The sequence below is a fragment of the Fukomys damarensis genome, unplaced genomic scaffold, assembly GCF_012274545.1.
Source record: "Fukomys damarensis isolate Sample0158 unplaced genomic scaffold, DMR_v1.0_HiC HiC_scaffold_26, whole genome shotgun sequence".
Lineage (NCBI taxonomy): Eukaryota > Metazoa > Chordata > Mammalia > Rodentia > Bathyergidae > Fukomys > Fukomys damarensis.
Window position 1 is genome coordinate 34,654,641 of NW_022900938.1, and position 17,608 is coordinate 34,672,248.

The 17,608-nt window shown below is 33.2% G+C and overlaps 1 protein-coding gene across 16 annotated transcripts in view; it reads left to right on the top strand.

Moving 5' to 3' along the window:
* Baz2b (bromodomain adjacent to zinc finger domain 2B) overlaps positions 1–17,608 on the top strand; it is a 354,073-nt gene that overhangs the window by 316,216 nt on the left and 20,249 nt on the right. For all 16 annotated transcript variants that reach the window (XM_010606796.3, XM_010606795.3, XM_033756373.1 and 13 more), the window contains 6 exons: positions 7,137–7,199; positions 8,149–8,293; positions 14,897–15,549; positions 15,903–16,176; positions 16,350–16,505; positions 16,999–17,159. In XM_010606796.3, coding sequence (XP_010605098.1) covers positions 7,137–7,199; positions 8,149–8,293; positions 14,897–15,549; positions 15,903–16,176; positions 16,350–16,505; positions 16,999–17,159 — 1,452 coding nt within the window. The remainder of the gene's footprint in view (positions 1–7,136; positions 7,200–8,148; positions 8,294–14,896; positions 15,550–15,902; positions 16,177–16,349; positions 16,506–16,998; positions 17,160–17,608) is intronic.

Sequence of the window (17,608 nt, forward strand, 5' to 3'; positions counted from 1 at the left end):
TATAGTGTGTTGACTAATTTGATAAGAAGGAGTATTTACAAGGTACCAGGTATCTTCAATGGAAGGGCATTAGACTTTCTGAGGAATTAACTTTTACAGAGGGTTTATGGGCCTATTATGTTAGGCTTACGATTGCTTTTCAACCTTTTGGCTAAGATCAAGGTTAGTATCTTAGGCTTACAAGCAGAGATAAATATTAATCAGGGGGAGAATCTAAAGAAGAATTTTCCGGGAAGATAGAATGACATGAAAATGGTACAGAAATTTGAAAATGGAACTTGTTTTAAGGGAATTACAAGTTCTTCATTGTTGCTGGAGAGTCTCACACTTAAGAATGATGAACTAGGATTTTTGTTATTCTTTGCTGATGGGACCCAAGTAAAGCATTAAAATAAATAGGGTCAGAATGTTCAGACAGGATTTTTTAATGGTTTGCTCTGACAGCTTTGTGGGGATTAGAGACAGGCGAGTGCATTGCCAGAGATGCAAGGATAAGGCATGAAGTATTGCAATAGTATAGGTAAGCTGTGAGGTTTCTGAAAGTAGAGCAATAATAATTTGATGAAATAGGAAAAGATTCAGCAAATATTTAGAAAAATAATTAGGAGGATTTGAAAATGGGCTGTATAGGTTAATGTATATAGAACTGATTTCCAGCTATCTGGTTTGAAAGACAGCATGGTACTGTTTCTATTAACTAAGACAAAGAAGTCAGGAATAAATAAATAACTGGAGGCATAAGGGTCATTAAGAAATATATGAAGATGAGAAATGATGATATATTCTTTTTGTACATGTTGAATTTGAGGTACCCTTGTAGAAGTTCAACAGTCAATTGCATTTAGGAACCTGAAGCCTGAAGAAGAGTTCAGTCCTAGAAATATAGACCAGAGTGTTATTAGCACATGAATGATAGTTAAAATCATGAGGTGAATCAGCTTGCACTAGAGGAATGATTTCGTGAGTAGATTAGGGTACTGAGGCTGGAGAACCCTAAGGTACCTAAAATTCTTCTTGTTGAAGGAAAAGTCAAGAGATCCTCTGATCTCTGATCCATCTATAATGGATCACAGGACACAAGACCACCTTTATGTTTAGTTATTCACTAGGATGACTCAAAGAACTCAGAATAAACTTTTGCTAATAGCTTTGAATTATTACTGCAAAAGGAAACAAAGCAAAATCAGCAAAGATCAAGTAGGGAAAAATCCAGAGGATCACAAATACAAGCTTCCAGGAGTTTTTTGTCATGGAGGGTTACACAGAATGTCCTTGCTTCCCCTAGCAGCAACAGTATGTATATAGGTGTGTGTGTGTGTGTGTGTGTGTATATACATATACACACACACACATATATATATATATAATATATATATATATATATATATACTATATATATACACAGTATATATATATATAGTATATATATATATACACACACACACACACTGTATATATACACTATATATATGTATATATAAAGAATTAAAGAAAAATAATTTTTCTTTTTCTTTTTTAATTTTGGTAAGAGCTACTCTCTTAATTTTTTATAGTATATTATACAATGTTGTTGACTATAGGCATGATGTTTTTATAGCAACTCTCTAAAACTTACTCATCTTGGGTAACTGAAACTTCATGCAGTTTAAGAGTAATACTCTCTTAAAGCTGAAAAAAAAAAAAAGAGTAATACTCCCATTTTTTCCTCTCCACCCCTTGACAATCACCATCTTACTCTGCTCCTATGAGTTTGACATTTTGGATACCTCATACAGTTAGAATCATGTAGAATTTGACCTTCTGTGACTGGCTTACTTCACTTAGCATAGTATCTGCAAGGTTCACTCTTGTTGTCCTTATGGCAGAATTCCCTTTTTTTTAATCTAGATTACTTAGTTCCTCTTCTTGGCTTGTTTCCACCATTTGGCTATTGTAAAAATGCTTCATATATCTCCTTGAGACTGTTTCAATTATTATAAGTAGCTCTATATTTATTTTTCTGAGGAACTTTCATTATTTTCTATAGTGTTTGCACCATTTTATATTCCCACCAACAGTCCAGAAGCATTTTAATTTCTCTATATCCTTACCAACACTTCCCCCTTTTTTTTTCCTTTCACCTTCCCTTCCCTTCTTTTATAATGGCCATCCTAATGGCCATCCTAATGGGCAGGTGTGAGGTGATGTCTCATTGTGGTTTTGATTTGCATTTCTCAGATGATTAATGACGTTGAATATCTTTTTATATATGTGCTTACTTTTTATAAGTCTTTGGGAAATATCTATTCATATCCTTTGCACATTTTTAATTATCTGTTTTTTGTTATTGAGTTGTTAGTTTTTCTTGTTGTTGTTGTTATTATTGAGTTGTTAAGAGTTATTTGGGGCTAAGGGTTTAGCTCAGCGGCACAGCACCTGCCTAGCAAGCGCAAGGTCCTGAGTTTGATGCCGAGTACCAGAAAAAAAAAATTATTTGGGATATTAACTCCTCATCAAATATATGGTTTGTAACTATTTTCTCACATTTTAAGTTGCCTTTTCAATCTGTTATTTCCTTTGCTGTGCAGAGGCTTTTGTTTTGTTTTGTTTTTTGGTACCAGGGATTGAACTCAGGATCTTGTACTGCAAGGCAAGTGGTGGAACCACTGAGCTAAATCCTCAGACCCAGAGCTTTTGTTGGATGTGATCTCACTTTTTTATTTTGGCCTTTGTTGTGCTTGTGGTGTCATATCCAAGAATTCATTGTAATGAATTTTACTATTTTTAGGATAACTGAACTGAAAACACTACATTGAGATTTGTTGTAGAAATAATTTCATAATATTGTACCTTTTTTCCAGAGAGATGAGTCTCACTGTGTTCCTTAGGCTAATCTCAAATTCTTAGCTTCAAGCAGTCCTTCTGCCTCATCCTCCCAATTAACTAGTACTAAAGGAATGTACTGGATGTAAACCACTGGATCATATACATTCATCTTCTGACAGATATTATGACAGGTTTATAATTTGATTTTCAGAACTGTAATTACCCCACAAAAAGATACCATTTATAGGTAATCTGCTTCATTTGGTAAGTAGAGCTGTTTCCATGGCAAGAATTAAACATTTCTAAGCAAAATTAGTCACCTATACAGAATATTCCCTTTTAGCACATAATATTATAAATTGTTTTAAAATAGTACCCCTCATAAATTTGACAACCATATATTGAATTTTCAGTGTGTTTTACTGGGTAATTATTACACTAAATTAGGATTTGTTTATAGAAATTATGTTTCACCTCTCCTATTTAATCACAGAATTTATAAGTCATACATTTTATTCTTTATAGATAGACTCTTTGAAAATGACTACTAATACTTCTTAGACATATCTTAAAGTAGTATATTATGAGCATTTATTGAAAGTAAAATAGATTGCAGAATTTTTGTATCTTATTAATGTGAGAAAATAATTCAAAATTTAAGAAATATTTTTGGACGAAAGAAATCAGATTAAAATTTCCTTTAAATTATTTGTTATTTTTTACAATAAAGAACTAGCAGACATTCATCAAATTCATACACATACATAATTCTGACTACCTGATGAATCTAATAAGTTAGGCATATCATTTCTTCAAAATAGGTTTGGCCTCAAAAGTTATAAGTAAATTGTAAGTACTGTAGTAATATTACCGAAAGGATTAATTGCTGGAGGTTTCCCATTGTGACCCCTTTGATCCTCATAATTAAAAGATACTTTCCATAGCTAAGTTTTAGCCCTTTGTCCCAGATATGATTTCCTTTCCTTCTCACTCTTCATTGTTTCCATATATAGACTCTTTCATAATAGTCAGATTTATGCTGATACCAATGTGAGCTTTAAAAATCATAAGTTGGCCTGGAAATTTTATGTGGACAACTAAACTCTGAGACATATAATAGCTTTTTTTGGTTAAGAGACCATGGAGAACCATGGTGAGATAGATTCTGTGTTCTTAGAATTGATGTTCATTTTTTAAAAGCTTTTCTCTCTAGTCTTACAAGTTCTTCAATATCTTAGCTCTTCTTTTTTTTTTTTTTTTTTTGGTACCGGGGATTGAACTTGGGTCCTTGTGCATACCAGGCAGTCGGAGGAACCACTGAGCTAAATCCCCAGCCCACAAGTTCTTTAAAATTATAAGTATTACAAGCCAAGAATCCTCTAAATAAAACTTAAGTAGATGTATTACTTCTTTCTCATCATAAGAAAAGTCTTAAAAATTACATTTACTGGGCTGGAGGTTTACCTCAGTGGTAGGGTAGAGCACCCGCCTAGTTTATGCTAGGCCCTGGGTTCAGTCCCTAGAATTGCAAAAAACAAAAGTTACATTTGATCAACATAGCTAATACATAGCTTTTTGTTGTCTTAGTCCAAATATTTATTGATTGAACTGTATTATTATATAAACAAATTATGAAACATTTGCCTTGCTGATCAAAAGATCACTGTCTGAGTCACTTTCCTGTCACTGGTCAATAACCACACCAACAAATTAAAGGAGGAGGTGTTTATTTTGACTCTGGTTTATAGCCCATGGTCATTTGGCCCCAAGGATAGACAGCGTGGAAGATGGGCATAGCAGAGAAGAAGCTGCTCAAATCCAGGAAGCAGAGATAAAGAGGAGAAGCCAGGGAGGGAGATACACCCTTCCAGGTCACAGCCCCATTATTTGTGTCTTCTATTCAGACAGTATCTCCAAACAGCAAGTCACGCCATCGGTCAATCACCTTCCAAAAGCCCTACTTTTGAGCACATGAGGCTCTTGGGGGACATCTTGATATAAATCATAACCATCATCTTAGGTTCTACATTTAAATATTGGGAAAGTCAAGTTTAAGGGTCATTGCACCTGTTTTCTTTTAAGATTTTCTTTGATCCCGATTAGAATTCATGTTATTCTTAGCATAAATAATATTAGATGTGATCAAGAAATGGTAAATGTTTAATTATTTTTAATTACACTAAAGGATACATTGCAACTAATCTTCAAAGCACTCTCCCTCATGAGTGTCTAGTTGTACTATCATGGCTGCCTCAATGTACTTAATCATTTCAAAATATTTACTACTTTTCATTGTCATTTTTACATTAGAGAAGAGCCAGAAGTTACTTGATGCTATATCCATAGATGAGGACATACAATAATGTTTTTAAGAGCCTACCTTTTCATTGGCTGGTATTTGGCAGGTGCTTTCACCATTTTTTTTAAATCACACTCAGTAAAGATAAAAGAAGACTTCCAGAACTGCTTCAAAAAGTGGCAAGAATGATGGGATAAGTCTGTTTGAAGTAAGGGGAAGTAGTTTGAGGGAGATTAATGGCGATGTATCTTTTACTACATAATTTTTTAAAAATTTAAACATTTACTGCATATTTTGATCACTCATATACCAAGTGCTTTTATAACTTAGTTATCTAAATTTGGATAAAAATTCCATAAAGCATACATAATGGTAAAACTATTGAGGTCTTCTTCTCACTTTGTTTTATGAAGTAGGTTGTCATACTGGTATACAAATATAATTCAAGAATGCTTGGTGATAGTGTAGCTTTTTAAAAATGCTTATAGAAAATGGAAATCAGAGAAAAAAGGAAAAAAGAAAATAAACATCAAGAACAAGTTTTGGGAGTAGAGGTATAATTCAGTGATAGAACACTTTCCTGAGTTGCACAAGTCTCTGCATTCAATCCCCAGCACCAAACTTTTTTTGCGGGGGAGGGGGTACTGGGGATGGAACTAGGGTCCTTGCACTTGTGAGGCAGGCAGCAGAATCCCCAGCCCATTTTTTACTTTTTATTGATATAAGACGTACCTGCATCATATTAAACAATTATGTTAATTGTTTATATTTATCCTTAGTCTTCCCAAAATGTTTTTATTTAAAAACAGTGTTAGTTGCTTTCAGAACAGTTATTTAACTCCTCCCAAATTCCATGTCATAGATAGTGTTACAACCAATTTGCTGTTAAGGTTATTGTCTTAGAGTAGGTAAGTAATTTGAGTAATGTCAATGTCAAGTAAGGCAGCCAACATTAAAAAAAGCCTATATAGTCTCCTTATGTTTCCCTCTAAAACTTAATTTGGAAGTAGTTCTTCTATTTCTGCTTTCTTGAAAGAAAACTTTCATATAATCACATAAAATTTTTTACATATGAAATTATTACTGTAAGTGGGTGATTATTTTTATTCTCAAAGCTCAGTGTACTCAAAATATAATTTATCTTTTCTCTAAAAATGACTCCTTCCAATAAAAGTATCAGAGTTCCTCCAGTCTCCTAGACTAAACCTTAACATCATAATTTTTTCCTTCATCTCCTTTACTTCTCCATTCCTTATATATATGTTACTAGGATTTATCAGTTTTATAATTATGTAATATCTCTTATGTCCATTTGCGTTTTTATATTACTTTTACCTTAGTTAGGCCCATAGCCCCTTGTCTCTCTGTTGAATCATTATAGCAGCACCATCTAATTTTGTCACATTTAGTCCTTTGCTCCAGGCCATTTTACAACTATTAGCAGATTAATCTATATAAAGTGTAGTCCTGATGTTAAACCTTCCTCATAGTATTGTGTTATTGTCTACTTCCAAGCATTTACAGCTTTTCACAGTATAGCCCTAAACTCATCTTACCTCATCTCCCACATTTCCTAGATGTCCTGTTTTCTCTGATTCAGAAACTCCTAGCCATGCTTTATGCCAGTTAAAACACAACTTCTTCCAAATAGCCTTATTGTTGTAGATTATCACTGGACTCCTTGTCTCTTAATCCGTACCTGTTTTGAGGTCCTTATTAGCTTCCTACTCATTTAGGAAATTTTCAATTTAATGTTTTATGTCTGCCTTCCAGATTATTAGTTTATAGAAAACAAGAATTGAGTTATATTTATTTCCACAGTGGCTTTTAGAGTATTTTGTGTATAGGAAGCATTCATTAAATATTTTCTGATTGATTGGATAAATAAATCTTAAAAACTGGGAAATGGGGCTAGAGATGTAGGGCAGTGGTAGAACACTCACCTAGCATGTGTGAAGCCATGGATTCAATCCCCAGCACTGGAAAGGAAAAAAAAAAGCAGATGTATGATATTGTATTTTGTTATACATAGGATGAAGGTGACCAAGCAGCAAGTGTCGAAGAGCTAGAAAAACAGATTGAAAAACTCAGTAAAGTAAGCATTTTTCAGATTAACGTTTGTTTTCTTTGCAGTGTTTTAAAAAATCTATATTTTATGGGATTAGTTTTTCTGACTGATAAGTAAAAACAGGCTTTGTATGAATAATTAAAATGAAGAGATGTAGAAACATTCTCACAGTTAAATCTTAAGATGTCAATGCCAAGTTTAAATACCTGTCTCTTAAAACTTAATATTGGACCTAATCAGAAATCAATAAAAATAGGTTCTATATTCTTCAGATTTTTATATAAATACCAAGTATTAATAAAGGTATGGTTTTACTTCTTGAAATTAATTACTTAAAAATTTAATTGAGTTTTATAGCAATAGTTTTAATATCCTAAGTTTTATATTTCTTTATTTGTGGATTTCGTCTACAATTTATAAACAGTATATATTTATATGCTTCCTAATGACTAAACTGAGCAGCATTGAAAAATTTAAGATGAGCTTTTTGACAGAATAAATGAGTTTTTTAAAGTATTATGAGATGTTTATGTATTATGTCAATGTTTGATTCACAGATCCATCTGTGTAAGTATATAGCATTGGTATAAAAATAGGCAAATGGAAACTAAATCAATTACATACATATTATTGGCTGTTTAATTAATGGAATGGAGCCAATTTGCTTTGGCTCTATAAAATACTTGCTCATATATAAGATCATGTTTTATATGTTTAAGACATAATTTACTATGAGATACCTGATAAAATAAAAATTATACTTTTATTCCATGGCAATAACAATATTTAAGTTATTCTTAAAATAATTTGTCTTTGTAAATATAACTAAAATTGAAGTCAGGCATGTAATATTATCTTTTCCTATTAGTGATTTTTACCCACTCTGAAGCATGTGTAAAGTCAACTGTTTGTTAATTTCTAAAGCAATTGTAATTCATAACAATTGTGATTACTGTTTTTTTGGGGTTTTTTATAGCAACAGAGTCAGTACAGAAGGAAGCTCTTTGATGCCTCTCACTCCTTACGTTCGATGATGTTCGGCCAGGATCGTTACAGACGCCGATACTGGATTCTTCCCCAGTGTGGGGGGATTTTTGTAGAAGGCATGGAAAGTGGTGAAGGTACAAACTATTAATCTGTTACAAATTATCCAGTATTAAATAAGATCCTATACTTTTTTCAAACCCTGTTAGCTCTTCAGTATATTTTGTGGTTCTTATCAAGTGTATTTTATTAATAAACATTTTAAAACTTTGATTCCTATTCCTTTTGAATTCATAATGCCCCTTTTGTGAATAATGATTTCTTCCCTACCTATAATTTTTCTTCTGCCACTCTTTCTGAAATGAAACATAAGCTATTTTTTTCTTAGTTAGTGAATAAATATCTTCATTTGTTTTATTCTTTGTAGCTGCTACATCTCCAGGATTTCTCTTCCATTGTCAAACATTCAAACGTGGTGTATTCTTTAACTTTTGCAATAAGCATTCATCCTGCATAACTCTAGAGGCAACTTGCTTAAATTGAGGATCCTTATAATCTTAATTCATTTTGAAATCTTGTTCATGCTTGAAATTTGTGATCATCTCCTTGTTCTTTAAACTTCTTCCCTTCTTGAACTTTGTGTTATCACCAGTCCTTGATATTCACCTTTAAACTATTCCTTGTCTGGCTCCATTATGTTTACATTAACTAGCACACTATGTCTCATATATTTTTGCTCAGTAAACCTCCTTTAAATTTTCAGACCTATATCTGGACATTTTCAAATGTCTGAATTCTGATGGTCAGCATGTCAGTGGGTATGTCAGTGGTGGTCCATGGACACATCTTGCAGCACATTTTTTGAATACCCATTATGTGCTAGGAATTTACAGGCACTGCAGGAGACTCAGTTACATAAAACATAATCCATGCCATGTACAAGTTTATAGTCCACTAAGCACAAAGGATTGGATAATTATATAGGTGATTATAATAGAAATTATAATTCAAAAGCTGCTTTTAAAACTTTGGTTTTGGCAGTGGAATTATCCTTTTTAATGAAAATTTTATGCAAAACCCCAATATCTAACAAAAACAGAGTTGCTCTGACTGATCTGTTTGGTAGAATTTCTAGCCTTTCTGAATAGATCTCTGTCTTGTACACTTACTTTCTGATCCAAAGTTGGTCCCAGAGGCAACTCTAATGAATTTTAGAGCTAAAAACAGAGAATAAGCTTAGCGCCATCAAAGGTACAAAAGTAATGAACCTAGAGGCTAAAAGAAAGAGAACATTTTATAGCCTAATACTTTACAGTAATTTTTGTTACACATGGCCATCTCTGTCACAGGAATGGGAGTCTTTGAGGGCAGACACTAATTTAGGCAGGGTAACTACACTAAAATAATCTGGCAGCAAAGCACACATCAAATAAAAATAAGGAATAGAGAAATCATTTGTGGGACCATTCTAACAACTCAGAAAAAAATAGAGATACCCTAAATTTAAGTCCAAACAGATAATGGGAAGCCACAGAGGTCTTGAAGGTAGAATTGCTACAAGACATATTGAGTATGATGTAGAAAAAGTGGAATCCAAGATAAATTTGGTCCTTAATCCTCAGTAGAAAACTTGTGATGCCTTTGCCTTAAACTAGTGTCAATAAGAAGAGTTGCTTGGGATAAAATTAAATGAAAGTTTTAGTTTAGAAATCTAAAACAACAAAATTATAAATTAAGCTTTACAGTACAGAGCCTGTAAAGCTTAAGAGCAGATGAAGAAATGCCCAGGTCAGTATCTCTTTACCTTGGGTATAATTAGAATTACTTGAAAATCTATACTTGATCTTATTTAAAAGGCCGAGAAGCAATTACTTGAAAATCTTAAAGATCAACACAAGCCCTACACCAGACTAATTCAATACTCATCAGTTTGATTGAGAATCACATCATTTTCAGTCACCTGTCAATGTAAACTTGAAGTAATATAGGATATTAACTTTTTAAAACAATTTCTGAAACCATTAGTCTCTGTAACTTTATTGAAATTATCTTATTCAATACATATCTGGATTATTACAACTCTCCTCAATGTCACTATATACAATCCTTTCCTATTAGATTCTGTCATCATATGCTACATTTCTACTCTTACACCTCAAATGATACCATTTTGCCTGTGAGATGATTTTTAAAATCTGTACTTATCATCCAGTGCTGTATACCAGTGGTGGTAACCAATGGCATGCGTGCCATAATGGGCATGCAGAGCCCTCTCTGTCTGCATGCAAGCCAAGTGGTCCCAACAGCTAAACATCAGGTAACAGTTGTTGTGTTTGTTTGCTTTCTAAACTAAAACAGTATTCAGATTTATTTGAAGTGTTGGCACTTTGCAATAAATAAGAGGGTTTTGGGTCTAAAAGGTTCATTAAAATTGCTTTATACAAACCTGATTTCAAACTGTCTTTACACTGTTTAATGCTGGCACTGAAGACCGTACCTGGGAAAGTCACCAATGCCTTTCAGATTTTGAGTTCCTATAAAAGTCTCTTAGTTACTTCTAAAGTTTGCTTAAATAAAGGGCTATGTTCAAGTGGAAAGCAGGGAAGGGCCTACCTTTCAAATAAGAAAACAAGTTCCATTGAGTTATGGAGAGTGCTAACCTCTGTGATTATAGTCTGGATTAGTGCTGCATTTTCTGTCTACTTAAATTTATATTTTCCTGGGATTAGCATATAGCATACTACCCACATGATGTTAGTTGGTATGAAGGTTTGAAATGGAAGTATTTGGTAGGGAGTTTTGTGCTGCTTTTTGGTACCCCTGATGTTGGACATGAATTCACTGGTGATCAGGAGAGAGTTTTATGCAATTTGACTATAATAAGGACAATATTACAGAGGATCAGGACAAATGAGGACTCTGGTTATCACCGGCTAGGAGTAATTTCTGTGGTATTACCTGGGAGTAGAATGGCCAGACATTCCTCCACAGGCAAGTAGAGTAGGGTTGACAAATCAAACATTATCACAGCTTTGTACTACATTCAAAGAATTGGTAGCATCTATAAGAAAGGTAAACAAGAGTTATTTATACTCCAGCCATCTTCTCACTTTCTTTGGTCAGGCATGTTTTTGTCCATCATCTTCTGGGATGATCCACATGTCAGTCCTTTTTTTTTTTTTTTTTTTCTGGAACAGTAATTCTACATGAAACCAGGAATTGGCATTTTCCTACCAAAGATGTCCTCTAAATGAGACATACCATATAGGTATAAGGATTGCAACAAAATCTTCCACTTGCAGAGTAAGCATGCAGCAAAAATTTAGAACTGTTTAAAGAGTGTCAGAGTTGCCCTCTCTGTGGTTATAGCTAGCAAGAATCATCAGGAAAACGTGTGAGCATCCAAATATATTTCCATTCATTGATTTCTAATAGGAAAAACTTCTCCGGCTACCTGGTGAAACCATGACAAGTACAAAACAAAGGAGAAAAATCAGACTGGAAAGCAACAATTCTAACTAGACAGCTAATAGTAATGTAGTCTTGTACACAGTAATATCAAGATGTCTTGTTTGGCTGGGTCACAGCAGCACTGTCAACATGGAGACAAGTAATCTAGGAGAGGTTTCTGAAGTTAAGTGTAATAGGCAAGGGCTCTTGAGATCCAAGAGAGGTTGTGCATGTATGAACCTCTGATTGACCCATATTCTAAATGCCAGTATTTTTGTATTTCTTACATTCTTCATCTGTGCTTCACTTAAGAGATTAGTAAAGTCAGTTTGAAAATTTTGACCTGCTGCAGCCCAACTAAGGATGACCAAAGGAAAATTGTCATTTGAACTGAGAATGGCAGACCAACAGGGTCCATTGACATTAGGTAAAAACTAAGAGAGTTCAGAATGATTCTCACAAAAATAAGACATAGTCTCTTTCCAGTAACAAACCTTTCTACCTTTAGAGTTTATGTTAATTGGGAAATGATTTATCATTATGCAATTTTAGTTACTGTCAGGAAAATTCAGTGAACAGCATTCCCTGTTTTTTCCTCTTCTTTTCCTTGTTTTTTTTTTCCTTTTCTCGTTTGTTTTGAACATGTTTACTAATATTCATTGGCACATGTATGTCAAAGAAAGAAGGACTGAAAAAAAAGTCAGGAGTTAGGCGATAGAAAACTATTTTAAATTAAATAATCTTTTTATACTGCATATCCTGTGCTTGCTTTGGTAGCACATATACAATACTACATATCCTGTATGTACTTTAAAACTTTAAAAAAGGTATTTTACATTGTAATTAAAGGTCTCACTGTTTATAAGTAAGCAATTTGAATATAAAAGTTAGATAGCCATTACTACTAAAATTATCATCAGGTCAATATGCTTTATTAGATATAAATAAGTTATCTATTAGCTATAAACTATTAAAAAATACAACAGCAGTTCTGGAATTTCATTTCTTAGGAAAAAATCAAACAATATTAGTATTCTCTTATGAATGCCTTGTATAAAGTAAAGGAACTTGTGAGCACAGATATGTGAAGGAATTCTTGTGAACATGTGCCTAATGGAGTGACAAAAGTAGGATGGTCTCGGGGTGAGTGTGCAGAAGTACATAATGGTCATGAGAGATATAAAAAAATTTTTCTTACTACTTTTAAGATATTTTTATCATTGATTTTGAGCAACTTGATATTGGTGTATTTTGGTGTTAACTTCCTGTTTCTTTTGTTTAGAATTTGTTGAGATTCTTGGCTCTGTGATTTATAGTCTTCATCAAATTTGGAAATTTTTCAGCCATATCTTCAAATTCTTATCTGTCCTCTCCTAATTCTATCTTGTGACGTTTGGGTTCCATTTTAGTTGATTCTTCTAATTGCATATCATGTTTTCCTACTTATTTACATACCTACTAATTTTGACTGCATATCAGAGATTGTAGATTTTACCTTATTCGGTAATAGATATTTTTAACTACTATAAATATTCTTTGTTTAACTGTGACATAGTTGAGTTACATGGAAAATGTTGAATACTTTCAAGACTTGTCATTTATACTTTGTTGAATTAGAACAGTACTCGGTCTAAGGCTAATTTTTCCCTACAACCAAAAGATGATCATTTGGAGAACTCTGCCTAATGCTTATGAATCTTGAGTTGTCCCCACTTTGACTGGTAGGGACAGGCATTATTCCCAGCTTTGTGTATTCCTAGCATTGTCACATTCAATCCTTTTTTGTTGATTTTTCAAGCTAGCTTCAAGTAGGTCCCTCACACATATGTGTGGATCATTGTTTAGCTGAGTCCTCTGTAAAGGAAATGCAGAGAATAATAGTATAAAGTCAAGGGAAGTGGGGGAACCCTATTTTAGATAATGTAACCAGAGAAAACTTTAGAAAATGACACACAAGCTAAGACATGAAGAATAAAGAGGCAGTGAACAAAGCAGAATTTCTAGCAGAGGGAGCAGCAAATTCAAGGGCTCTGAGAAGCAGAGAACCTAGCATGTTTGAGAAGCTGAAAAAGAAGAGAAAGCAGGAACAATTAGTCAATGACAAAGTAGTTCAGAGGTTGTGGAGATTCTTAGGAACCAAATAATGCAAGTGTTAGAGACCTTAGACATTTGGGTTTTATTCTAAGTTGCAGAAAAGTGTATAGTATTCCATTTGTGTAACCATGCAAAATGATAGTCGTGGATAGTACATGTAAGATTTCTGGAAGGATATATAGAAATAATTATCCTAACTATTTCTGAAGAATAGAAATAGAGATTGAGGAGAGTAGGTCAGGAAAGGCTTACTTTATACATTTCATCACTGAATATTTTACCTTGAAAGTGTATTATTTTTTCAAATTCAATAAAGTAGTAAATTTATTTTTTAAACAAGTGGTTATAAATTATTTTTAAAGCAATGTGCAAAACTATGAACCAGAAATTCACAAAAGAGAAATACCAGTAAACCTATAAAAGATCAATTTTACCAGTGATCAAAAATAATGCAATTTAGATTTTCACTTCCTAGATTTTGACAAAGACAAAAAATATTAATAGTATCCAGTTCTGTTGAGGGTACAGAAAAATAGTTGTGCTCGTGTACTTCTGGTATGAGTATATAAATCCATACTTTTTAGAGGGCAGTTTGACAATATATTTCAAAAACTCTGCAGGCCTTAATAAAATTTTTTCTAGGAATTTATCTCAAAGGGGTAAATCAGGAGGGAAAAAGGCCAAAAATGCATGTATATAAGGTCGTTCATTATTTACAGTGCTATTAATAACAGTGAATAATTGGGCCCTATGAATATCTAACAGTAGATTATTTAAATTATGATGTAGTCCTTGGAATACTCTGTAACTATTAAAATTTATGATATAGTTCTATATTTACTGACACTTCAAAATACTTATAGAGTATTACTCAGTAAAACAGGTAAGTTAGACCATTATGTGATACTAAGATTCCTTTTTTTAATTATTTAGGCTTAGGTGCAAAGAACTGGAAGTTTCATACACAGCAATTAATACTAATTTTTGCTCAATAGTAGAATTTTTAATATTTTCAGTTTTATAATGATCATGCATTAATTTTCTAATGAGTTAAAATAATCTATAAAAAGGGAACTATGGAGAATATTTGGTAATATTTAAATGTTCATGCATATAATTTGATAAATAATAAAATTTGATTAAGTATTGGTTTGAGCTGGAGTAACTAATTTTCATAACACTCTTCAATTTTGTAGGACTAGAAGAAATTGCAAAAGAAAGAGAAAAACTTAAAAAGGCAGAAAGTATCCAGAGCAAAGAAGAAATGTTTGAGACTTCTGGGGACCCTTTAAATTGTTCAAATATGGATCACTATGAGCAAAAGGAAGATCATAAAGAAAAAGATAACACAAACCTCTTTCTTCAGAAACCTGGCTCTTTTTCCAAATTAAGCAAGCTTTTGGAAGTAGCTAAGATGTCTCCTGAGTCAGATGTTCTGACCCCCAAACCAAATATTAGTGCAAATGGATGCACACTGTCTTATCAAAACAGTGGGAAACATTCATTGGGCAGCATTCCTTCAGCAACAACACAAAACAACATGGAAAAGACAGACTCTAATCTGTTTAACACTGGTTCAAATGTTCCAGGGAAGTTTTACAGTCCTCTCCCCAGTGACCAGTTATTAAAAACACTGACTGAAAAGAACAGACAGTGGTTTAGCCTTTTGCCAAGAACACCTTGTGATGACACTTCAATTACCCATGCCGATGTGTCAACTGCTTCTTTAGTGACTCCTCAGTCTCAGCCACCATCTAAATCGCCTTCACCTGCCCCAGCTCCTCTTCTAGGATCATCTTCTTCTCAGAATCCTGTTGGCCTAAGTCCATTTGCTTTATCATCTCTTCAGGTTAGTACTGCTAACTTAATGTTTGACCTTATGAAGATTTTCACTCGAGGAGAATCAGTTGAATAGTTAGGGTCCCTGCCACAATCTGAAAACTACTTTGTTAGAACTACTGATTTCTAATCTACACCCGACTGCTTTAATTACTTTTTTGCTTACTGCTGTTATGTCATATCTAAAACTGAAATTACTTTGCAGGGCAAATAAGAACAAGGAACTTAACACTGAGATTGCTAATATATTTAATTTTCCTCTAATTGTGATAAACAATTTTTCAAATTTAAAAAATAATTTCAAACATCTTCCCTACCTTATTTATTAAGTTAATCTACTTTTGAAATATTTTGTTTTTGCAGATGAAAAGTGGAGTGTCTATGATGGGACTTCAGTTTTGTGGGTGGCCCACTGGTGTGCTTACTTCCAATATTCCATTTACATCGCCTTTACCTAGTCTGGGATCAGGGTTAGGGTTGTCAGAAGGAAATGGCAATTCATTTTTGACTTCCAATGTTGCTTCAATTAAAAGTGAATCTCCAGTACCTACAAATGAAAAGGTCTCTTCAACTCAGCCTGCACCTGTTGAAGTGGCAAAGCCAGTAGATTTTCCCAGTCCAAAACCTATTCCAGAAGGTAGGTACATTGAGATGGTTCATAGTGACTAACTTTATATTTCATTATTATGGGTCCTATATTATAACAGAATCTCTGATGGTTTTCTAGTTAATAAATCTTTAGGTTTACTTCATAGTATTATTTCCTATTCAAAATATTTGTAAAACATCTGCATATTTATCTTGATATAGAAATGCAGTTTGGTTGGTGGAGAATTATTGACCCAGAGGACCTAAAAACTTTGCTTAAAGTGCTACATCTCAGAGGGATAAGAGAAAAGGCATTACAAAAACAAATTCAGAAACATTTGGATTATATTACTCAAGCCTGTATCAAGAATAAAGATGGTATGTACCTAAAAAGATTTCAGTTCTTCCAGTTATAAGAACTAATTCTTATATCCTAAAACATATGTCTCAGTTCTTAATTTATCACTATTTTTTTCTAATTTATTACTATTTTTTCCAGTTGACTCAACAAACACTATTACATTTCTTTATTACTTTATTAGAATTTTTAGCACCTGCACACATATTCTTTTGTCTTTTAGAAAGTCTGTTTCTTTTTAAGAGTAAGCTTCCTAATGTGCATTTGTGTATGTTAAGTTAGATATACATGTTACCCCTGGAGTGTTATTCATGTTCTTTTTTTTTTAAACACAATTGTATTTGTTGATTCATTGATTTAAAATTTTGTTTTTTGTTACTGAGGATTGAACTCAGGTCCTTGCACTTGCGAGGCATGCACCAGAACCACTGAGCTAAATCCCCAATCCTGTTCTTGAATATCTGAGAGGGAAAAATAAGGTGAATTTTTAAATTAATTTCTTTTCAAATGTAGTTGCTATTATTGAATTAAATGAAAATGAAGAACACCAGGTGACTCGAGACATTGTGGAAAACTGGTCAGTAGAAGAACAAGCAATGGAAATGGACTTGAGTATCCTTCAACAGGTAGAAGATCTAGAAAGGAGAGTTGCCTCAGCAAGTTTGCAAGTAAAGGTAAAATTGATTTGGAATAAAATCTCTTTTTAGAATAATGGAAAGTAGCTAACATTTGTTATGGATTTAAAACTTTCCAGCTACTGTACTAAATGTTCACTTTATTTCATTTAATTTTAAAAACAATTCTGAGTTAATTCCCCCATCTTACAGGTAAAGAACCAGACTCAGAGTAAGTAGTAACCTGCCAAAGGTCATATAATTAAACAGCTAAGCATGGATTCAAATCAAGCTTGTTTGAGTACACAGTCTATGTTCTTTTTACTGAATCTTGCCACCTTCTTAAAGATATTTAAAAATATGATTTCTGGTATGGAATTCTTTACCTGGAGCAAAATTTCGTAGTTTTTCCTATTTTGCATGTAATAGGAGTACTTTGGTATAAATCTCATCAAATACCTGCTGTAATATTTCATGTAGGACCAGAAATATCTTGCATACAAGCTATG